The 24,680-nt window shown below is 36.8% G+C and overlaps 2 protein-coding genes across 3 annotated transcripts in view; one reads left to right on the plus strand and one right to left on the minus strand.

Moving 5' to 3' along the window:
* Nucleotides 1-7,174, plus strand: part of LOC117325640 (elongator complex protein 3) — a 28,999-nt gene extending 21,825 nt beyond the window's left edge. For both annotated transcript variants that reach the window (XM_033882028.1, XM_033882029.1), the window contains exons 14-17: nt 4,134-4,290; nt 4,857-5,084; nt 6,197-6,278; nt 6,490-7,174. In XM_033882028.1, coding sequence (XP_033737919.1) covers nt 4,134-4,290; nt 4,857-5,084; nt 6,197-6,278; nt 6,490-6,563 — 541 coding nt within the window. In that variant the 3' untranslated portion in view covers nt 6,564-7,174. The remainder of the gene's footprint in view (nt 1-4,133; nt 4,291-4,856; nt 5,085-6,196; nt 6,279-6,489) is intronic.
* Nucleotides 7,175-14,146: 6,972 nt separating this feature from the next.
* Nucleotides 14,147-24,680, minus strand: part of LOC117325642 (zinc finger SWIM domain-containing protein 6-like) — a 55,337-nt gene continuing 44,803 nt past the window's right edge. The window contains exons 8-13 of the mRNA XM_033882030.1: nt 24,213-24,380; nt 23,685-23,981; nt 23,103-23,390; nt 22,456-22,591; nt 20,573-20,888; nt 14,147-20,324 (exon numbers count right to left, since the gene is read on the minus strand). Coding sequence (XP_033737921.1) covers nt 19,377-20,324; nt 20,573-20,888; nt 22,456-22,591; nt 23,103-23,390; nt 23,685-23,981; nt 24,213-24,380 — 2,153 coding nt within the window. The 3' untranslated portion in view covers nt 14,147-19,376. The remainder of the gene's footprint in view (nt 20,325-20,572; nt 20,889-22,455; nt 22,592-23,102; nt 23,391-23,684; nt 23,982-24,212; nt 24,381-24,680) is intronic.

Here is a 24,680-nt window from a genome sequence, read left to right on the forward strand (position 1 = left end):
AACACTGGCGTTGACCAGTGTCCATTTAACACTGGCGTTGACCGGTGTCCATTTAATACTGGCGTTGACCGGTGTCCATTTAATACTGGCGTTGACCTGTGTCCATTTAACACTGGCGTTGACCAGTGTCCATTTAACACTGGCGTTGACCAGTGACCATTTAACACTGGCGTTGACCGGTGTCCATTAAACTCTGGCGTTGACCGGTGTCCATTTAATACTGGCGTTGACCAGTGTCCATTTAACACTGGAGTTGACCAGTGACCATTTAACACTTGCGTTGACCAGTGTCCATTTAACTCTGGCGTTGACCGGTGTCCATTTAACACTAGCGTTGACCAGTGTGCAATAAACACTGGCGTTGACCGGTGTGCATTTGACACTGATATGTCTACATTAGTGTAAAATGCACACTGGTTAACGCCAGTACTAAATGGACACTGGTCAACGCCAATGTTAAATGGACACCGGTCAACGCCAGTATTAAATGGACACTGGTCAACCCCAGTGTTAAATGGACACTGGTCAACGCCAGTATTAAATGGACACTGGTCAACGCCAGAATCAAATGGACACTGGTCAACGCCAGTATCAAATGGACTCCGGTCAACGCCAGTGTTAAATGGACATTGGTCAACGCCAGTATTAAATGGACACTGGTCAACGCCAGTATTTAATGGACACTGGTCAACGCCAGTATTAAATGGACACTGGTCAACGCCAGTATTAAATGAACACTGGTCAACACCAGTATTAAATGGACACTGGTCAACGCCAGTATTAAATGAACACTGGTCAATGCCAGTATTAATGGACATCGGTCAACGCCAGTGTTAAATGGACACTGGTCAACGCCAGTGTTAAATGGACACTAGTCAACGCCAGTATTAAATGGACACCGGTCAACGCCAGTGTTAAATGGACACCAGTCAACGCCAGCGTGAAATCCAGATTTATTTGAATTTATTTTAAAATTTATTTTAAATTTATTTTTAAATTTATTTAAACTTGTAAAGAATGAAGTGTAGTAAGGGGCGATAACGGAGTTATCGTTCCTTACGGAACGTAATGTGATACGAGCTAATTCGCCTATTTTGCCGGATATAATAGCGATTTGAGGACAGAAAAATTGGCACATACAATTCGGTTGATACTTTGAACGATTGTAAAACTCGGCTCGGTCTAGGTCTGGATGTATCTGGTATCCCTGTGGGAAATCGTATTTATGAGATATTTTGGGTCAAACATGCCAAAATCGTCATTTTGACCGGTAGCTTCTGTTTAACCGGTCCTTAAAAATCAGCGCTTTAATGAAAAATTCTGAAACTCAAAACATAACAAGTAGGTAGAGAGGATTCTGAAGAAAATGGAATCTTTAGTTTTTCTATATCTTTAATAGAACGGCCACAATAGGGTTTTGAAAAAGGGTCGTATTTTATCGAGAGTTGGCGGATGTTACGTCACCAGTGACGTAACCAAGTATGTGTGGAATGTAGTGTATTGAAGGCCGGAACGTAATGTACATGAGGCTAATTCAGACCACTTTGCCGGAGCTAACTGAAAAGCGACTCTATACATTTTGATAAAACTTTCCACACTTATAAAACTCGGTGTGATCTACATGTATGTCCAGGCATATCCCGTATATCTGGGAATAATCTAGTTATGGAGATATTTTGGGTACAAACACGCCAAAATCGACACTTTGACTGCTGGTTTAAGTTATTTTTCTCTGTCGTGTCCGTGATGCAACAGTTTCCGCTTAGGTCACACGGGTACTGCACTGGGGAACCCCCGCCTGGGGAATTCCCGCCTTTTTACACCAGAATCCTACGTCATTCTATTTTCAGTAACAGTGTGTATTTGTGATTTTCTAAATCTCAACACACTACTATTTATCCTCGTATCATATATAAAGTACCCGTTTCATGTGTTACATGTATTTACTCGGGGTAAACAGCTATAAACCAGAGAAACCCATTCTCCAAAGGGACTTGGATCAGGTGAAACACAAGCTGATTGGCCGGTCGTGTTGCGCAAGTCGTTAACACACTTTTGGGTGTAGATTTGACCTCTACCCCTGACCCGGATGTATACAATCGGTATTTGTTGACATATGTTGACAGATATCTCCTGATAATGTCCAACATTCTGTGTTGAACTTTTATATTTTGTTTCTCAGATGTTGGTCTTGACCAGGTGAAATAGAAAGTTGTAAATGCAATTTTGGGAATTTATTATGAATTTTGATATTACAATGAAACATATAGCGAAGCTAATTGTGAACTCGGTCCCAATATATGATGTTATAACCAGAAGTGATGTTTAGGATTTTGTGTACACATGTGGAATTGTTTTTTTAGTATTAATACTCAAGAGGTATTTTAAACTTAGTAATAGAAATACTTTATTAATTTTAAAATATAATGAATGGCAGTATAAGCAACGAAATTCATTAATCATTTAATATTCTACCATGTTTGCTATGCAACGACAGTTTTGATTGGTTAAAAACCATGATTATTTTCCAGTAATACACGCACGTGTCAAAAATAGACGTTTATGAGTCACGGCTGTTACAATGTTATGTATCTAATATTCACCCATTAGGTTAGACGGTTACTGTAGCCGAGTGGACTAATGGTTAGACTTCTTCTATTTTTTATCAAGACGCGAGTTCGAATCCTACGAAGGCTTTTTTTTTTTTATTCTTTTGTTTTTAATTTTCAAAATCAATGCCATATCATAGATGTTTTTGATTGTAGTACTGTAGTGCCTGTAAAGAAATACAAATGTATATATTTTATCAACAAAATAATGCAATACTCAAGAAATAAATTACAAGGTTTTTCCGGGGTTTCTTTGCCGTTTTTCTATATAGATCTCAGAACTAAACAGTACATGGTAGAATAGAAATAATCAACTTTGACCTGCGGCCTTCGTTATTAATTTAATTGCAAAATACCCTCGTCCTCGTTGTATATCCTGCAACAATACACGAATCATCGTTAATTATTTCTTAACTATCATGGTAATGAGATCTCAGGATTCCGATGGATAAATTGACGATAGAATATTATAAAGAATGAAGTGTGGTAACGGAACGTATTCATTTTCGAAGATTTTAGTTATTGTCCAATTGCAATGAAATTTAAATTTGGTATGTAGGTACATCATGGGACACTGGCTACTCTTGTATAACCTCACTTAACAATAATCATATTTTACCGAAAAGGTCGCCATTTTCTAGCCTCTGATTGGTCCAAATCCTTTAGATATTGTTTGATTTCAATGAAATAGGGGTATTATGGGACAGAAACTTAATGGGTTTCATTTTCTTGGCAAAAACACAGTTTTACTTATTTTTTTAACGTCCTATAAAATGCCAGGATCATTTAAGGACGTGCTCGGTTTTCGTGGTGGAGGAAAGCTGGAGTACCCGGAGAAAAACCACCGACCTAGAGTCAGAACAAGGTATCTGCCCCTTGTTTGTTTCGAACTCACAACCCAGAGGTGAAGGGCTAGTGATAAAGTGTCGGGAGACCTTAACCACTCGGCTACAGCGGCCCACAACACAAGGTCTTATCTTATTGGTCAAAATGTAGATAGAGAGCGATTTTGATGAAAACTGCTGGAACAGAGTTATCGCCCCTCACTACACTTCATTCTTTCTGTGACATCCTTCAGGTGTCACCCCACTAGTACATGTATTAGAAAATTTAATGGAAAGGATGCTTGAGCATTACATGCATTTGTTTTGCCAAAAAGAACAAATGCTATATTTAGTTCAATTTTTTTATCAATCTTCAATTCAGTCAAATTTCTTAAGTTTTTCCTAATAGAGCAAGTTCTATCACAATTCCGGTTTTGTGTTATATTTTTTCTTCTAAATTTACTTAAATTACACTTTAAACGATTTCTTACTCCCATGATGAATTTAGCAAAACTTAAAAATGTGTTATCAAAAACTAGTTTATTCACCAGAAATATCTAATATATAATTTTTAGCTTATTTTGATTTTTTTTCAGTTAATTATGTTTTAAAGGGTTTTGAGATCTTCATCACCTTGCAGATTGTTTATGCTTTAAGAGCTTGCAGTTGACTCACTATCACTTTGGTTTTCCCTTTTTAGAGATATTCCGATGCCCCTGGTAAGCTCTGGTGTGGAGCATGGTAACCTTCGGGAACTAGCACTTGCACGAATGAAAGACCTCGGTTCCCAATGTCGAGATGTCCGTACACGCGAGGTTGGCATACAGGAAATACATCACAAGGTCAAACCGTTTGAGGTAAGTTGTGAAATGTTTCATAACACTGGCACTGTATTATTTACTGGTTTATGATGTACAAGACTAACAGCAATCTGTTTATAACTGTAGCTTCATGGCATTTTTAGTCCCCTACCGGTGAAACCAAGGGGACTATACCTGGTAGGTTTCTTCTCCGTCTGTCTTGTAAGTACGTATTTACGTATGAACATAACACTCAAGATTATCAGTGCTCTAGCAACTTCATTTTGCCAAACTTCACACAATGATCAAGGTCCATTATATCTCGACCAAGTTAAAGTTTCAGGGGTTTTAGGTCAAGGTCGCTGTTACTATTTTTAGCGAGGCCGGTAGGGGGACATGCATTGCTTTAGAATTACCCAGTATGGTTGCTTATGTGACCATTCTGCTATACTCAATGTAGATTTATCAAAATATGTCATTTAACTTCATTTAGATAACTTTAAATACTTCTGCATGGAATAATATTAAGGTCAAAATATGTACTTTTGCATGAACAATTGAAGAAAACAATACCATGGAAACTTCGAAATATCCAAATAAGCTTGCTTTTTAATGACTCCTAGGCAGAACTGATCCGTAGAGACTATGTGGCCAATGGTGGATGGGAAACATTCCTGTCATATGAGGATCCAGAACAGGATATTCTCATTGGTCTGCTACGACTACGTAGATGTGCAGCCGACACATTCAGGGCAGAGTTGAAGGGCGGATGTTCTATTGTACGTGAACTGCATGTCTATGGTACAGCCGTACCAGTCCATGGTAGAGACCCAACAAAGTTCCAACATCAGGTATATGTCAAAACAGGTTTCCATGGTTACATTATTAAATCATAATAAATCATTCCAAGGTAACAATGTCTGACACTTATACCAAGTTCTAGAATAAAAATTTGTGAATTTGACTTTCATACCAGATATAAACTTGGAAGTTAACATGAAGAGTCTCTTACGTTAACAGTATGTTATGGTTGGAAGATTAGAACCTTTCATTAAAGTCGTGAACCTCAGTATGTTATGGTTGGAAGATTAGAACCTTTCATTAAAGTCCTGAACCTCAGTATGTTATGGTTGGAAGATTAGAACCTTTCATTATAGTCCTGAACCTCAGTATGTTATGGTTGGAAGATTAGAACCTTTCATTATAGTCCTGAACCTCAGTATGTTATGGTTGGAAGATTAGAACCTTTCGTTAAAGTCCTGAACCTCAGTATGTTATGGTTGGAAGATTAGAACCTTTCGTTAAAGTTCTGAACCTCAGTATGTTATGGTTGGAAGATTAGAACCTTTCTTAAAGTCCTGAACCTCAGTATGTTATGGTTGGAAGATTAGAACCTTTCATTAAAGTCCTGAACCTCAGTATGTTATGGTTGGAAGATTAGAACCTTTCATTAAAGTTCTGAACCTCAGTATGTTATGGTTGGAAGATTAGAACCTTTCATTAAAGTCCTGAACCTCAGTATGTTATGGTTGGAAGATTAGAACCTTTCGTTAAAGTCCTGAACCTCAGTATGTTATGGTTGGAAGATTAGAACCTTACATTAAAGTCCTGAACCTCAGTATGTTATGGTTGGAAGATTAGAACCTTACATTAAAGTCCTGAACCTCAGTATGTTATGGTTGGAAGATTAGAACCTTTCGTTAAAGTCCTGAACCTCAGTATGTTATGGTTGGAAGATTAGAACCTTACATTAAAGTCCTGAACCTCAGTATGTTATGGTTGGAAGATTAGAACCTTACATTAAAGTCCTGAACCTCAGTATGTTATGGTTGGAAGATTAGAACCTTTTGAATTTTTGTTCCTTAATTACAAACAGACGTCAATACTAGACCCTTTGGGTTCATAATAAATTTCATGTCGATAATGTTCAAATTTATAATAAATGTTGTATGACCTGTTTTAGGGTTTTGGTATGTTGTTAATGGAGGAGGCAGCACGGATAGCTAGGGAGGAGCATGGTTCACAGAGAATAGCTGTTATTTCAGGTGAGGTAATTCAAGGCAATAATGTAAGGTTAAATATGGTCTTTATTTTACTATAAAATATATTCAGTGTGGTAGCCATCAGCTAATGCAAAGAGATGAAGATAAACACCAGCACACATGTATTGAGTGTAGTAACTGAAATCTATTGATTGTATATCAGATTGATGTCAGAAGTAGATAGTGTTGTAAGGGACTCTTGTGTCTGTTGTAGGTGTGGGAACGCGGAACTACTACAGGAAGTTGGGATATGAACTGGAGGGTCCATACATGACCAAGTCCCTGTGACCTTCCTGCCACACCAGACCTTCCCCAGATCTGAAGACACACTGCCTGTGATGTCCTGCCAAGGGCACTGTTATCTGGATCTACAAACATCTATGAGGGATAACAGTTTGCAACATATATAGTTATTGGGGACAAAAAAGTGGAGTAAAAAACAAGGCTTCTGTGATTCTGACCCCAAAATCTACGTCCGACGGTACATACCTGTATTGTGTATAATGTTGTTCTCTTTTTCTCTCGACTCTTATCTAAGATACCAAGGATTAGACAATTGTAAATGGAAAAACCACAATCAATGTTCTCGATTCTGTACAGATTAACCAAGAACCTAGGACATCCTACCGTGGTGTTTCCGTGTGTCCTTACAGAGGTGGTAAACATTATTGACATGGACTATCAGCTGATGACTTAAACCATGTTCTAAAAGAAATGCCAGGAAAGACGGACATTACTCTATAATTTAGAAAGTGTTTTATTTCTCATGCAGTACCATCCTACATGTCTTTCATGGTGGAGTAGATTGTGATGTTCTCCTTCGTTATGTACAGAGACAATACAAAGCATCACAGATGACAATAGATTATTATTGTTGTAATAAATTAATTTGAAAATCATTATAAAAATGTTCTTGTCATTTTTATGTCCCTGCAAACACCTTTATATCCCCTAAGTGATGCTACATGATATATAGATACAAAACTTGCAGAATATGGCCACCTCGTATATTTAATATGGCCACCTCGTATATTTAATATGGCCACCTCGTATATTTAATATGGCCACCTTGTATATTTAATATGGCCATCTTGTATATTTAATATGGCCACCTTGTATATTTAATATGGCCATCTTGTAAATTCTATATGGCCACCTCATTCATTTAATATGGCCACCTCGAATAGTTAATATGGTCACCGCGTATAGTTAATATGGCCACTGCGTATAGTTAATATGGCCACCTCGTATAGTTAATATGGCCACCGCGTATATTTGACATGGTCACCTCGTATATTTGACATGGTCACCTCGTATATTTGACATGGCCACCTCGTATAGTTAATATGGCTACCTCGTATAGTTAATATGGCCACCTTGTATAGTTAATATGGCCACCTCGTATAGTTAATATGGCCACCGCGTATTGTTAATATGGTCACCTCGTATATTTGAAATGGTCACCTTGTATATTTGACATGGCCACCTCAAATATTTGATAAGGCCACCTCGTATATTCAATATGGCCACCTCTTATAGTTAATTTGGCCACCCCTTGTATTCAATATGGCCACCTCATTCATTTAATGTTTGATATGGCCACCTCGTATATTTGATATGGCCACCGTTTATATTTGATATGGCCACCTCGTATATTTGATATGGCCACCGTTTATATTTGATATGGCCACCTTGTATATTTGATATGGCCACCTCGTATATTTGACCTTGTATATTGAATATGGCCACCTCATTCATTTAATATGGCTGCCTCATTCATTTAATATGGCTACCTCATTCATTTAATATGACCACCTTGTATATTTTATATGGCCACCTTGTATATTTTATATGGCCACCTTGTATATTTTATATGGCCACCTTGTATATTTTATATGGCCACCTTGTATATTTTATATGGCCACCTTGTATATTTGTTTGTCTTGCCAGGCATAGTTATATACACTCAAGAAAAACAAAACAAACTCATCATGGGCAATTTATACCCCATCAATTATATAAGCCAAGGGAACAAAGAATACAGATTTTAGTTGCCTTGTAATAACATATCATCCCTATTATCAAGCATGGCTTTACCCCTGTTACAATATCATAGCTCCAGTCAAAGATAGAAGTTTTGTTGGTTGGCACAAAAGAGATGATAGAGTAGGATATATCTGCTAAAGGTGAATTGTTTCACAGATAAATTGCTAAAACCTTGTTATAGGTAGTCTCATGCGAACTTATGTTGTAGTTACTTTTCTCTCAAACAAGAGTTGTCAGAAGGCAACATAACTCGCCGAGTGGGTTGAAATTCAGAATAACAATGTAGTTTTTTAAAGGAGGTCAAATGTCATGGTCAAGGTCAGCAGGTGTAGTTTCAGTAGGCCATGTCACAATGAACATGCATGTTAAATAAGCAAATAAGCCCCATCTCTGATGATGGTGGGCTATTCAAATCGCCCTGCGTCCATGGTCCGTCGTCTGTCCGTCCGTAAACAATTCTTGTTATCGCTATTTCTAAGAAAGTACTGAAGGGATCTTTCTCAAATTTCATATGTAGGTTCCCCTCAGTGCCTAGTTATGCATATTGCATTTTGAGACCAATTGTAAAACAACATGGCCGACAGGCAGCCATCTTGGATTTTGACAATTGAAGTTTGTTATCGCTATTTCTCAAAAAGAAATGAAGGGATCGTTCTCAAATTTCATATGTAGGGCCTCTTCGTGTCTAGTTATGCATATTGCATTCTGGGACCAATCGGAAAACAACATGGCCGACAGGCAGCCATCTTGAATTTTGACAATTGAAGTTTGTTATCGCTTTTTCTCAGAAAGTACTGAAGGGATCTTTCTCATATTCCGTATGTAGCTTCCCCTTGGTGCCTAGTTATGCATATTGCATTTTGGAACCATTCTGAAAACAACATGGCCGACAGGCAGCAATCTTGGATGTTGACAATTGATATTTGTTATCGCTATATTACAGAAGGTACTGAAGAAATCTTTCTCAAATTTCATATGTAGGTTCCCCTTGGTCCCTCGTATTGAATTTTGGGACCAATCTGAAACCAATATGGCCAACAGACAGTCATTATCGCTAAATCTCAAATTTCATATATGGGTTCCCCTTGTTTGAAAAAGTACTGGAGGGATGTTTCTCAATTTACACAGATTAGTAAGAGGAAGGGAAAAATAGAGAGAAGATCAATCTGACATAGAACATATAAAGATCATTCAATGGTGGGCGCCAAGATCCCTCTGGAATCTCTTGTTTGAAAGTACATTATCTAGGTCAAAGGTTTGCAGATGTAGTACCAATGGAAAGGTCTTCTCACAAGGAACATGCAGGTAAAATGCCAAAGCATAAATATTGATACAACACTGTTTTGTAAAAACTTTGAACTTAGCTGCCTAGATGTACACCAATAGCACCAGGGTTTGGGAAAATTATCCTGGCGAGCTGAAAATTATTGTATGTATTTTAGTATTTTACACATTACTTGATTCAATAGATGGTGTGAAACTTCAATTGTGAAGTAGTATTGAATTAGAACAAATTTTCATACCCAGCCTACACCACGACCATCTGTCAGAAAATGTCCATCAGTTGTCCAGAGCCACGTTATCGCAGCTAGTGTTAAATATATCAAATGTGGGATATTAACTGAGGAAGTACAGGTAGAATGGACATCTGAGTTAGCAGGAAGTGTGAGGAGTGTCCGTGGTAAATATAGTTATTGTAAAGTTTTCACAAATCCTGTTTGTACATGTTTGGTAAGTAAAACAACTCAATATTCCATTATTATGTAGAAAAGGCCAGGATGTTTGATAAAAAATATTAACACTTCTCAAGTTTTATATTCGACGTGCTAATTTCGTCATCATTGTGTATTTTCTCACATTACAAAGACACTAAAATTATCTGTGAAATGTAGGACTTCTAGTCACAAAGAAATGGAACAAACTGCAAGGAAAGATTTTTCTGGTATATAGTACAGTACATACATTGAATGTAGGCAAGATGAAACATTCAGTTTGATTGGTCAGTACGATGAAACATTCAGTTTGATTGGTCAGTACGATGAAACATTCAGTTTGATTGGTCAGTACGATGAAACATTCAGTTTGATTGGTCAGTACGATGAAACATTTAGTTTGATTGGTCAGTACGATGAAACATTCAGTTTGATTGGTCAGTATTTAGATACAACACAATACCTGTAAAAACCCAGACTTCTTTAATTACTGGACTTGATTCCTTATCCTTGAACGGGGCCTCGGACATCCAATTTGTTACACCTGTCCTGAGCATGTCCACTAGCTTCAGTCAAATTAACAAAAACTTTAATGTGATTTGTCTATTTCAACCCTTCTTCGATTTCTTTTTCCTTCTGGTGTAAGAGAGATATCACTAGTTTTCTCCATTTAGTTCTTTTTCTTAAAACTGATGTACAATGTCATTTTTAAACAGTGGTGGAGGAATAACTCCTCATTTTATTAATGTCCAGGTTTCCCAGCCATGTAATTTCGTAATTCTTCCCAATTAGCTGTTCAAGATTTTCATGTTTCTAAAATGCAATGAATACTGAAGTAGGTTGTATAATCATGATGTGTAATGGTCTTTTTCTGAATGGCATTTTGATTTGACTATTTTAAGTTATTGCCCTTTAATACTTCAGTATTTTTTTATTTTTTTTTGTCCGGAGATCTCATCCAATATATTTCAATTGATGTCTTCAAAACTTAGTTGGTATTATTATAATATGAAGTTGTTTCCCTGAACAGCATTTGGATTTGACTGTTTTTACAAAAGTTATTGCCCTTTATTTCAGTATTTGTATTTTGTCCAGAGAACTACATTTTCAGCCGATACCTTGGCTTTATAAAATAGTAGTTGTGTTGTTTTTTTAACAGCCTTTTTATTTAATGTTTGTTTTCACTTGATATAATGCATTTGTTTTTGGTATGAGACGGGCATATAATGTTCTGTCCTTTGGTACTTTTGATTGCCTTGAACTTTACCTGGATCAATGATGAAACTATTGTTTTACGTTGTTAAGTGTAACATCACGGGGATTTGATTGTGATCGGTTTTTCCGCAATATATTAAGGAATCAAACGTCACAGGGATTTGATTGTGATCCGTGATATATCAGTAACAAACCATCACAGGGATTTGATTGTGATCCGTGAAATATTCAGTAACAAACCATCACAGGGATTTGATTGTGATCCGTGATATATTCAGTAACAAACCATCACAGGGATTTTATTGTGATCCGTGATATATTCAGTAACAAGGGCCCAATGGGCCCAAATCGCTCACCTGCAATGCAGTGATCTTTTCATATATGGATCCTGTAGTTATTTGAAAGCATGCTACAGGACCAATATAATAATGTCTCTCTGCACTTTGGCTTTTCACTAAAAGTCATTCAAAGATTTAAGCATACTTGATCGACGTGACCTTGAATGCGAGTCAGGGTCATTCATTTGAACAAACTTGGTAGCCCTTCACCCCAGCATGCTACAGACCCAATATTAACTCCATGGGACTCTTGGTTATTGAGAAGAAGTCGTTTCAAGATTTTAGCCTTTTTGACTCCTGTGACCTTGAATGAAGGTCAAGGTCATTCATTTCAACAAACTTGGTAGCCCTTCACCCCAGCATGCTACAGGCCAAATATTAGGTCTCTGGGACTGTTGGTAATTGAGAAGAAGTTGTTAAAATTTTTAGCCTTTTTGACCGCTGTGACCTTGAATGAAGGTCAAGGTCATTCAATTGAACAAACTTGGTAACCCTTTACCGCAGCATGCTACAGACCCAATATAAACTCCCTGGGACTCTTGGTTATTGAGAAGAAGTCGTTTTAAAATGTTATCCTTTTTGACTCCAGTGACCTTGAATGAAGGTCAAGGTCATTCATTTGAACAAACTTGGTAGCCCTTTACCCCAGCATGCTACAGGCCAAATATTAGGTCTCTGGGACTGTTGGTTATTGAGAAGAAGTCGTTTAAAGATTTTAGCCTTTTTGACTCCTGTGACCTTGAATGAAGGTCAAGGTCATTCATTTGAACAAATTTGGTAGCCCTTTACCGCAGCATGCTACAAACCCAATATCAACTCCCTGGGACTCTTGTTTATTGAGAAGAAGTCGTTTAAAGATTTTAGCCTGTTTGGTCCCTGTGACATTGAATGAAGGTCAAGGTCATTCATTTGAACAAACTAGGTAGCCCTTCACCCCAGCATGCTACAGACCCAATATCAACTCCCTGGGACTGTTGGTTATTGAGAAGATTTTAGCCTTTTTGACTCCTGTGACCTTGAATAAAGATCAAGGTCATTCATTTGAACAAACTTGGTAGCCCTTTACCCCAGCATGCTACAGGCCAAATATTAGGTCTCTGGGACTCTTGGTTATTGAGAAGAAGTTGTTTAAAGATTTGAGCCTTTTTGACTCCTGTGACCTTGAATGAAGGTCAAGGTCATTCATTTCAACAAACTTGGTAGCCCTTTACCCCAGCATGCTACAGACCCAATATCAACTCCCTGGGCCTCTTGGTTATTGAGAAGAAGTCATTTAAAGATTTTAGCCTTTTTGACTCCTGTGACCTTGAATGAAGGTCAAGGTCATTCATTTGAACAAACTTGGGAGCCCTTCACCCTAGCATGCTGCAGGCCAAATATTAGGTCTCTGGATCTGTTGGTTATTGAGAAGAAGTCGTTTAAAGATTTTAGCCTTTTTGACTCCTGTGACCTTGAATGAAGGTCAAGGTCATTCATTTGAACAAACTTGGTAGCCCTTCACCCCAGCATGCTACAGGCCAAATATCAACTCCCTGGGCCTCTTGGTTATTGAGAAGAAGTCGTTCAAAGATTTTAGCCTTTTTGACTCCTGTGACCTTGAATGAAGGTCAAGGTCATTCATTTGAACAAACTTGGGAGCCCTTCACCCTAGCATGCTGCAGGCCAAATATTAGGTCTCTGGATCTGTTGGTTATTGAGAAGAAGTCATTTAAAGATTTTAGCCTTTTTGACTCCTGTGACCTTGAATGAAGGTCAAGGTCATTCATTTCAACAAACTTTGTAGCCCTTCACCCCAGCATGCTTCAGACCCAATATTAAGTCCCTGGGTCTTTTGGCTATTTAGAAGAAGTCGTTTAATTTTTTTTTAGCATATTTGACCCCTGTGACCTTGAATGAAAGTCAAGGTCATTCATTTGAACAAACTTGGTAGCCCTTCACCCCAGCATGCTACAGACTTAATATCAACTCCCTGGGACTCTTGGTTATTGAGAAGAAGTCGTTTAAAGATTTTAGCCTTTTTGACCCCTGTGACCTTGAATGAAGGTCAACGTTATTCATTTGAACAAACTTGGTAGCCCTTCACCCCAGCATGCTACAGGCCCAATATTAGGTCTCTGGGCCTTTTGGTTATTGAGAAGAAGTTGCTTGAATGGAAAAGTTGACGCCGGACGGACGGACGGACGGCCGGACGGACGACGGACGCCGCGCCACGGCATAAGCTCACTTGCCCTTCGGGCAGGTGAGCTAACAAACCATCACAGGGATTTGATTGTGATCCGTGATATATTCAGTAACAAACCATCACAGCGATTTTATTGTGATTGGTTTTCCAAATATATTCAGAAACAAAACATCACAATTTGTGATTGGTTTTCCGTGACATATTAAGGAACAAAAACATGAGAAGGATATGATTGTGATCGGTTTTCCACAATATATTCAGTAACAAACATCACAGGGATTTGATTGTGATCGGTTTTCCACAATATATTCAGTAACAAACATCACAGGGATTTGATTGTGGTCAGTTTTCTGTGATATATTAAGAACAAAACAACAATTAGTTTCTATTTTTTATTGGTCATTCTTCTTCCCCAATCAGACAATATAATAGATTTTCACCATTCATTACTGGCACCTAACCAACATCTGTTTGGGGACAATCAGATACACATTATCATTAATATGTACACCTCTTGTACACAATACATTTAGACTAGACTTCTACAAAATGTAATCAACTATAAATAGAACGGAGCACTAAAACTGGTCACATGACATATGTACCATATATAGCAAACAAAACAAGGCTGACTGATGTACTCTCAACTCATTATCGTGATTCCCTGCTCAAAATGGAAGTTGCTTTTAAAAAAGCAGTATTGCATGTATAATGTACACAAAAAAAAAATTTGACCGTGGCAAGACGATATGAATAATTTTCGTCTGAACTTTTTCAAATACTTTGCATATTGTCATAAGTGATTAGTTTGTGATTAAAGCAATGTAATAGCATGATTATGATGTTTTACCTAATCATTCTTCTATCACGTCAGATATACTAAACACTTCTTACTGGTAATGATTTAAATAATGCATATGGCAATTCATTTATTTCATTATCTTAAGATAATTGGAATTTTCACAAAATATTTCTATTCTACTTTGCTTGATAAAGATCATCAGTATGGTACAACGAAACACTTAGAAATAAAACACAGACAAAGGCTTGTTAGGAAATGATTCCTTACAAAACAGAGGTGTACAACATTGAACACCATTGGTTACGAACTTGAGAACACCTGGACAGAACCTTCAAAAGACTACAGATCCAAACTTCAGAACACATTATGATCAGATCATAATCTTTGAAACAACTTGGTTCTAAACCTTCAGTCCGTTGTTGGTTAACTCTAGAAAACAACCATCATAAATAATTTCTCTTCAAAAAATTGAAACATTAAAAGACAATGAAAATCATTTAACTATTAAAGGCTTATAACTCATTCTTCAGGCCGTTCCTAGCATGAAACAAATGTATCCAAAAACTTCACTCAAAATTGAAGGTACTTTTGTGTTAATTGGTTGATATTACAGTGTAACTATAATTTTGCAGTTAGTTTTTGGAAGTTGATCATTATTAATTATTAAAAACACAATTACACCATTTAGGATTAATTAATATAAGATCTAAAATATGCTTGTTGCATTTGCTCAAAAAATATCATTTTAAAGTGTGATTCTACATGAAAAAAGAAGAAAGTACCGGAATTTGAAAACTGACATTTGTTTAAAGGGTGCACACAGAGCCCATTTCACTCTCTACTGTTTAATAAATGAAGATATTTCATCATTTCACCCTGTCTACTGCTCAATGAATGAAAATATTTCATCATTTCGTTCACCTCTCTATTAAATAAATGAAAATATTTCATCATTTTGTGCAACTCTCTACTATTAAATGAATGAAGACATTTCATCATTTCACCCTCTCTACTGTTCAATGAATGAAGATATTTAATTTCATCCTCTCTACTATTAAATGAATGAAGATATTTCATCATTTCACCCTCTCTACTGTTCAATGAATGAAAATATTTCTTTTGTCATTCTCAGGCTCTGTGCACACCACTGTGCCCAGCTCTAAAAATACACATTAGGAGTGGTTTGAGAAGAGAAGAAAACCTAGGCCCCTGGCCTTACAAGTTTACATGCATGTCTAGCATATAGCATGCCAATTATATAATAGTAATAAAATATACCATACAATGCTCATCATACAAATTCTAATGTAAATAATGCAGATTTCTGCTCGATCATAATCAAGGCTGATTATAATCCAGGCAGAGCTTCCCATACACATTCAAATATATTTTGAAATTTTCTCTCATATAAAACGTTAAAAAAAATGTAAAAATTCATGAAATGAGGTAGACTGTTTCAGCTGTGATATATAAGCTGTCGTTAAGGCCAAACTTTTATAGATATTATATATTCCTTGTTTTAATGCTATCGTATCATTTACATACGCATTGTTATCAAGTTTATCAAAGAAACTGTCCATACTGGTGTCGTAGAATTTTCTTTATAAGGCAATGTGTCTTGATCTTAAGTATGCTAGCAGTGAAAAGGAAAGAAATACTAAGATATGCTGTGACTAGCACGATACTGTCTGCTATATTTGGTGTTACTGTTGTAGCTTACGTACTAGAGGTAAACTAGTTGGATTCTGTGATACTTAGTATTACACAGGAAATTAATATTGTCCATTTTATGGACAAACATTTAAAACAGACAATTATAATGACAATCTTTGTAAAATATTCCATTCGCCTTAAAAATGTAATAGTTTACCATAAATATAGACTGGAACCTATTGCTCCGTGTCTGTGGAACAGTTGTGCTTTAATATATTATTGTACAACACTTCCCATTATCAAAATGGCCAATACTTTATATATAGACACAGAAACCAATGCTATACAGATCATTACATTGAAATAGGGTCTACACAAAATGATTTGATTTCAATAAATTAATCACATATTGTTCACTACATTGAACATGTCAGTTCTGTACAGGTGAACTGTTTTACAGGTAAATCCTTTCTGTACAGGTGAATTGTTTTACAGGTAAATCCTTTATGTACAGGTGAACTGTTTTACAGGTATTTTCCTTTCTGTACAGTTGAACTGATATATGGGTAAATCATTTTTGTACAGGTGAACTGTTTTACAGGTAAATCTGTTCATGAACAGATATCTTGGGTAAGCTTTCTACAAATACACTAAAAATAATACCTTCCTCCAGAATTTATTGCACAAAATGAATGTTATTATTGCTAATTTGTATTTTTTTCAAATGACTGAGAGGTGTTCGAAGGAAAAGAAATGAAAGTTAGTGAATTGGGAAAGTGAAAACTTTATAACAAATGGAATGAACCAGTAATATGAATGAAGAATCAGGTTATAACGACAATGAGGATGAAGGAATCCCATCAACTACTTAAGTTATACACGAACGGACAGTACCAGTATGTTTACATACCAACCATACACAATAATGAAAAAAATAGGCATATACAAAACATTGGGTCAACATGTACATGTTCAGGAAAGGGAAAACACATGACTATCATTAACAAAACCCTGAATGACAAAATATTGCAAAAAATATGATCAACTTTATAGAGCAAGAGTAAAGTATACCGGTATATAGATGTGTATCGACAGTACAAACATATCACCAAAAACAAAACAGAAACATATTCTAATTTCCAGATCTCGTATAAACAATTAAAATTGTTAATTTTTCATTTTACCCCCTACATATGCTAATTGAGACTATAGAGTGTAAAGTGTTTACAATGCTAACTCCAGTAACATTACATGTACAGTGAAACATTAAGTGATGCAATTACAATTTGGGTTGTCTGGTGGTACAGTGGTAACACAGTTGCCTTTCACCTTTAGGTGGCCGAGGTTCAATTCCCTGATTGGATGTGAAATGATTTTTCTCCCAGTTCTCGCTTTCCTTGCACAGTAAGTTAAGACCCTTAATACATTTCCATCCAGGACCACAAGAGTGATCAATAAAAGTTGATATAACTTGTTTTGTTATTGCTGTAAAATAAATAAATTTTACATTACTTTTCAGAATATCAACAGAAAATAAGTTGTCTAGGGACCATATTAATAAAATATTCGAATTTTTAATAACTTCAATTTGATATTTTATTTCTACAATATGTATTCATCTATTACACTCTCTCACATAAAACTATATATCCTACCTACTGTGAATACATTATAAACAAACTTTCATACTTGTTATTAAGGAATATATATATATAATCACACATACTGTATGTCTTACACACACCTAGTTCGTACTTATATAATAAACAAACTATAACGTTTGTTTTTGTGGCCAAAATATCATTTCATTTTCATACACACTCAAGCATACATATGAACACACACACACACACACATATAAATCATGATCATTGCATCATCGTTTCACTGTACATGTATTAAAATACACTTGAAGTAAAGAAACTGATCAACAGTTTTTGAACAATTTCATAGATACACACTTAAAAAAACACATTTAGCACCACCTGAAAAAGAACCACATTTTGAAGCAAGGCAAAACAGAACTGCATGCAGTTACACCACTGATTTCACTTAAAGAAAATTTGGAGGAAACATTATTCAAAACATATTATAGAAATTGTACCTTATAAATTAAAAGGAAATAACAACAAACAGTCGTACTTTCTAAAACATCTACACTATATAATCAGTTTAGACCAATCATATAAGTTAAATAATGCTACTTTCATCTCCTTCACAGTGACTTCTGATAAACCTTGAGGTCAGAGCTGAACTCTTTAGTTCAAAAAGGTAGAAATGTGTCATTAATATGAAATAAAGTCTACACAAGTAAAGAAGATAATCTGAGAAATAATTGAAACAAACTATATTCGAGCTGGTGTGATCAAAGATAGATCAACATTTCAGGAGGGAGAAATCTACATGTATTGTTGCCATGGTTATCAAAATAAACAAGTTAAAACGAATATTGGTGGAGTTTTTTGTCAAGAAATAATACAAAGTTTGCAACATAGGCAATGATTTCTGTCATGGTACATGTGTAAGCCTTGTGTATATAAAGACATTAGCAGGCAGACGACACCAAATCTATCTTTGTCAAATCACAGACTGATGAGGTAATAGGAAAAGAATGATTATAAGAACCTTGGTCCCTTGTAGTGTAAACTTTGGGATTGGCATTTGACTGGTTGCCTTCCATCACTACACCTCTTCACCCTACAATTCACATTTACGCACACATGTATTCCGTGTAAATTTACAGTGTGTGTGCACACATGTCACTCCTATCTTGGGCATGCTATCGTCACATGCATTGATTATGTTCCGACACCAAATGCATTTCACAGAGATCTGTTATGCTGTTATTATATTTCTGACACAGCTCACTTGTATGCATATCCAGAACGGAGTCCTCTCCTGTCCACAGATCTCGCCACACACTAACATTGGAAATACAATGTGCATCCCCTCTAGGTCATCCCCTACAACGTGACTAGCACCAGAGACAGGTATACCTAATATGTACCTAAAGCCAGCAGGGATGTGGAGATCTCCGTGTACCAAAGGGGACAGTGACATGCCCAGCACCAAGGAAACAGCCTGACACTGCCCACAGAACACTCGTGGAATGATCAGCTCTGTCATTAACCTTTAGACACAGTAAAACCGACATCATAATCCAAACCTCTCCTTGATAAGGTACATGAGTTTCTTTTTGCCTTTATAAACAAGCTTCATATTTTCGATTAACTGTGCAAACTTGATGAGTCCATCCTGAGCCAGCAGAAATGTTTCCCGTGCTTTGCTGAGAAATTCTATGAAGTCACCGTAATGACGTGGACTGATATGTGTGAGTTTTGAATGTGTTGTGCTGATGTAGGCATGTATCGTGGCATCCATGAGCTGGCGTAGCGGAAGCTTGTCATACGACAAAAGTTTGATGGCACGTCGTTTTCCATCCTGACTTGCTAAGCCAGGAGCAGACAATGTGCATCTCCGCAGAATGTCTGATAGCACTGTCGCACATTGAACATTTTTAACCAGGACGGGAATAACATTGGCTAGTTCGTTTTTTCCGAGCGAGTGGCTTAGTGCACACGCCCAGTGAATGTCGTTGATGGCGGGATGAGTGTCCTGATTGTAAGCGAGATGTAGATTTTTCATGGCGAGAAGGGCAAGTTTGTATGCACGATTAGGGTAGCCTCGGTGCTCCATGTACCGGGCTATCGTAAACAATTGACTGGAGTTCATAATGTGTGAGGCAGCCTCTATGACTATTTGATAGGCTGTTTCGAATGCTACTGGGTCTTTTTCACACAACGTGAGAGCACACAGGGCACAGTTCTGGGGATCTTTGGTGGCACACTGAAGTGCTAATGTCCGAGCGCAGTTAGCCAGCTCTTCCTGCTGGTGATAATTTACATTCAACTGCATCATTGTTGTATGAGACATTATCGTCGTGGCAACCATTCCTGTAGCCTCGATTGGCTGGAATAAGGCATACCAGTTCTGCATGATTGACACCAATGCTTGAACTCCAACCTCTGTTGCACAGGTCACTAACCATCGTACCATCTCACGCCGACGCCAATTCATCGTCATGAGTGTCATCTTCATCACCTGTTGAGATATAAGGACCAACATCAGTAACAAAATAGAAGGATGTGAGTACATGTACTTTATTTCTGAAGTTTTGACTTTAGTACAACACTTGACAACTCAGGAAATCTCCCTTCTAAAATAATGAAATGAATGTTAAAGAGAATTTTAATCATTTCACAAAAAAATTCAACCAATGTCAAAGCCATGGTGACTACATAAGCCCCTATCATGTTACACTTTAATTTATAATCATACAGCAACCTTACCTGTAAGCCCAGTTCAAATGCCGCATTGAGTGCGCCCATGTGTTTAGGCGTGTCTGCAGGTGTGGCTATCTTAAACACATCCTGGGCGAGTTTGAAGAGCTGCGACGAGCTGTGAATGTGCTTGTGAGCTACCTCCAACACAGTGCGTAGCCTTCGGATGTCCCCCTTGGCTGCTGCCAGCAATGTACAAGACAGCTCACATTGTTTACTTTCGATATGACCGAGGATAAACCAACGTGGGAAGCGGCTAAGCATGGCTGACCCAATATTATTTAAACCATCATCTATATCTTCTGTATCTTCTAGAACAGGCAACCTGTGAACAAAAACCATGTTGTTTATATTTCTGTATTACAAATACCATGTTGTTGATATTTCTGTATTACAAATACCATGTTGTTTATATTTCTGTATTACAAATACCATGTTGTTTATATTTCTGTATTACAAATACCATGTTGTTTATATTTCTGTATTACAAATACCATGTTGTTTATATTTCTGTATTACAAATACCATGTTGTTTATATTTCTGTATTACAAATACCATGTTGTTTATATTTCAGTATGACAACACATTGTACATCTCATTTTAATGTCAAGTGTACCAAAAACAATAAAATATTAACTTCCCACAAAACTTCCCCTTTGTATCTACTGTATTTGTTTTATGTTGACTTTATCCTGTCATTATTGATCATGATAAATGTATTAAATTGCCATTAACAATGTATAAAAGTTTTAAACACAGAGCAAAACATTTTCTTATTCAATAAATAGAGGTAAAAAAAATGGCAAACTTCTGAACTCCTAGTATAAGTAGATACCATTAGAACGACAGGCTGACTATGGTCATGATCAAATTTACAAAAGCTGTTTCTGGTTATTTTATTACTAAATCTTCTATAAGAATATACACATAAACCTATATAGAATGTCTGATTCTGTATATCTTGTAGGTGTATGTCTGATTCTGTAAATCTTGTAGGTATATGTCTGATTCTGTAAATCTTGTAACTATGTGTCTGATTCTGTAAATCTTGTAGGTATATGTCTGATTCCGTAAATCTTGTAGGTGTGTCTGATTCTGTAAATCTTGTAGGTGTGTGTCTGATTCTGTAAATCTTGTAGGTGTGTGTCTGATTCTGTAAATCTTGTAGGTGTATGTCTGATTCTGTAAATCTTGTAGGTGTGTGTCTGATTCTGTAAATCTTGTAGGTATATGTCTGATTCTGTAAATCTTGTAGGTGTGTGATTCTGTAAATCTTGTAGGTATATGTCTGATTCTGTAAATCTTGTAGGTGTCTGATTCTGTAAATCTTGTAACTATGTATCTGATTCTGTAAATCTTGTAGGTGTGTCTGATTCTGTAAATCTTGTAGGTGTATGATTCTGTAAATCTTGTAGGTGTTTGTCTGATTCTGTAAATCTTGTAGGTGTATGATTCTGTAAATCTTGTAGGTGTGTGTCTGATTCTGTAAATCTTGTAGGTGTATGATTCTGTAAATCTTGTAGGTGTTTGTCTGATTCTGTAAATCTTGTAGGTGTATGATTCTGTAAATCTTGTAGGTATATGTCTGATTCTGTAAATCTTGTAGGTGTGTGTCTGATTCTGTAAATCTTGTAGGTGTGTGTCTGATTCTGTAAATCTTGTAGGTATATGTCTGATTCTGTAAATCTTGTAGGTGTATGTCTGATTCTGTAAATCTTGTAGGTGTATGTCTGATTCTGTATATCTTGTAGGTGTATGTCTGATTCTGTATATCTTGTAGGTGTATGTCTGATTCTGTAAATCTTGTAGGTGTGTGTCTGATTCCGTAAATCTTGTAGGTATATGTCTGATTCTGTAAATCTTGTAGGCGTATGTCGGATTATGTTAATACCTCATTGCACGAAGGCCGATCCTGTAAGCCAGATCCTGGTCGTGGGGTAGGAGGCTGTTGAAAAGAAACTTGGCAAATGTGTGCATGGGATAGCTCTCCGAGTGTATTCCTATCCCAAGGCCACTGTGACTACCCCCTGTAACACAATTTAAAAGTCTTTCAATAACATACAAAAATGGCAAAGTCACTACGACAATAACACTGTTGTTTCATATTAAAGTGACTAGCATTTTTAATTTCTAACCTTTGGTTCTAAGTTCAGTATCTGGTCATTACAACATTTCTGAAGTAAAATTTTCATACAGTCAACAACATTATACAGTGTAGTGATAAAACAACACTCAGAATGTCTATAATTCTTTATCAACATTTTTAGCTATATTTCTGTGTATAAACATTCCTTAACTTAAAATTTTCCTTATGAAAGCATTTACACTGGATTTAAGGGGAAAATCTTGGCTAAGGATCTGTCACGCTTTCCTACAAAAAAATTTAAGTACTGAAGAGAATTTCGTTAAGGTAAGGAATATTGATGATACTGGGCCTAGGCCTGGTGGTTAAATCAGAGAAAAAATCTTTCCCTGGACGATTAAAAGTCGGTTTTACATTATCGTGAAATAAAAGCAATATTAAGAAGTTATATGTACCTTCTAACATGAGGATGGCCTGTTTACTGAACACGGAGACCAGCGTGGGGTCGAGCTCCACACTCTGTAGTTTGGCTATGAGTTTTTCTTCCTGTTTACAAGCTTTTTCCTGAGCATACAGCCCTGTTGGCATCTGTCTTTGTTGGCTCAGACCAATCAGTGCTACCTCCAGGGCATACGTCAAGTACGACTCGTGGCGGTCTCCATTACCCGGGATGGCCACATGATGGTATCGGGGTGGAAGACAACTCGGGGTTTCACCAGCAAAAAGGCGACTACTTAGTGGATCTGTACAAAACACACAGATAAAATTCCATTCAAAAGATCTTGGATGCTATATCTTTACTATCTACATTTAATATATATTTTCTACAATTTAACATTTTACCTACAGTGAAATGTAATAGAGTAACATTGATTCATTAACTATAAACAAATTAAAACATTAGACTTTAGATTACAAAAGACAAAGTGTGCTCAGGTGATTCAAGGAACTGTGTTAAACATTTTATATGGTATATCACAAATATGTAGGTATATCGGAACATGACATTATACAAGGAGAGAAAACCAATCAATTACCAGTAGGAGTGGGGTCCTCGGTGTTGATCGACGCCTCCATGAGTGTGTCAAAAAGAACACCCAGTGGATCCAGAGCATGTCCTATCCACCCCTCAGTATTATTGGTCTGAGGGGGCTTCTTCCAGGAACCACGACTAGTACTTGGCGTTTCCTCACTGTGACTCTTGTAAATCTGCTGGTTGTATTTCTGCTTCTTTTTCAATGACCTTACAATACTGACAGCCAATCGTAAAGACTCTTTTATGTAACCATGGGAACGTAAGGCATCTACTCTAGCACATGCCGTTGGGAAGTGTTCTAAAAATATACAAAATCAGAAAATTAGCTTCAGTACCGACATTTGCAGATGTGTTGGGTTGTTTCCAAATTGCCACTCAAAATCAAGTGAAATGACAATGGCACGAAAGAGTCAAACTATTTGTTTAGTTGGCAAAGCAAAAGTTACTGTAACTTTACTCTAACATGCTTCAATGACAATTTATGTTTTATGTTATAGACCATGCTGACTGCCAGAATCGTGTGACTTACCATTCCAGAGAGGGAAGCCCTGCTGGTTGAAGAGATCAAACTGGTAGTTATGGAGACAATGACTGTAGTCCTCCCTAAGAACCAGCTGGAGGTGTTTGTCCTCCCATGTCAGCTTGCTGGCTGTCAGGGCGCGGTGGAATATCTTTCGTGGCTTATTGGAGTAGGGACCTAGACAGGATAAACACATGGACCATGTTAGACAGGAACATTACATTTTGGAGTAACATCAATGACTGCAGTTTTGTTTTTGTTTTTTCACAAACCAAGGGTATATATATATAAATATATAATAAGCAGTATCTTGTGATAAATCTGTTGTAGACTTGATAACAAACTAAATAGGACACCTAGTTATTTTTCATCAATCTACCGTGGGTCACACTTTCATTTAGTTTAGTGATGAGGTAGAAATGAATTGAGAAGGTAACCTGAAGTATTATTACTGCAATTTCAGTAAATTTTTATACC

Source organism: Pecten maximus, chromosome 4 (assembly GCF_902652985.1).
Source record: "Pecten maximus chromosome 4, xPecMax1.1, whole genome shotgun sequence".
Taxonomy (NCBI): Eukaryota; Metazoa; Mollusca; class Bivalvia; order Pectinida; family Pectinidae; genus Pecten; species Pecten maximus.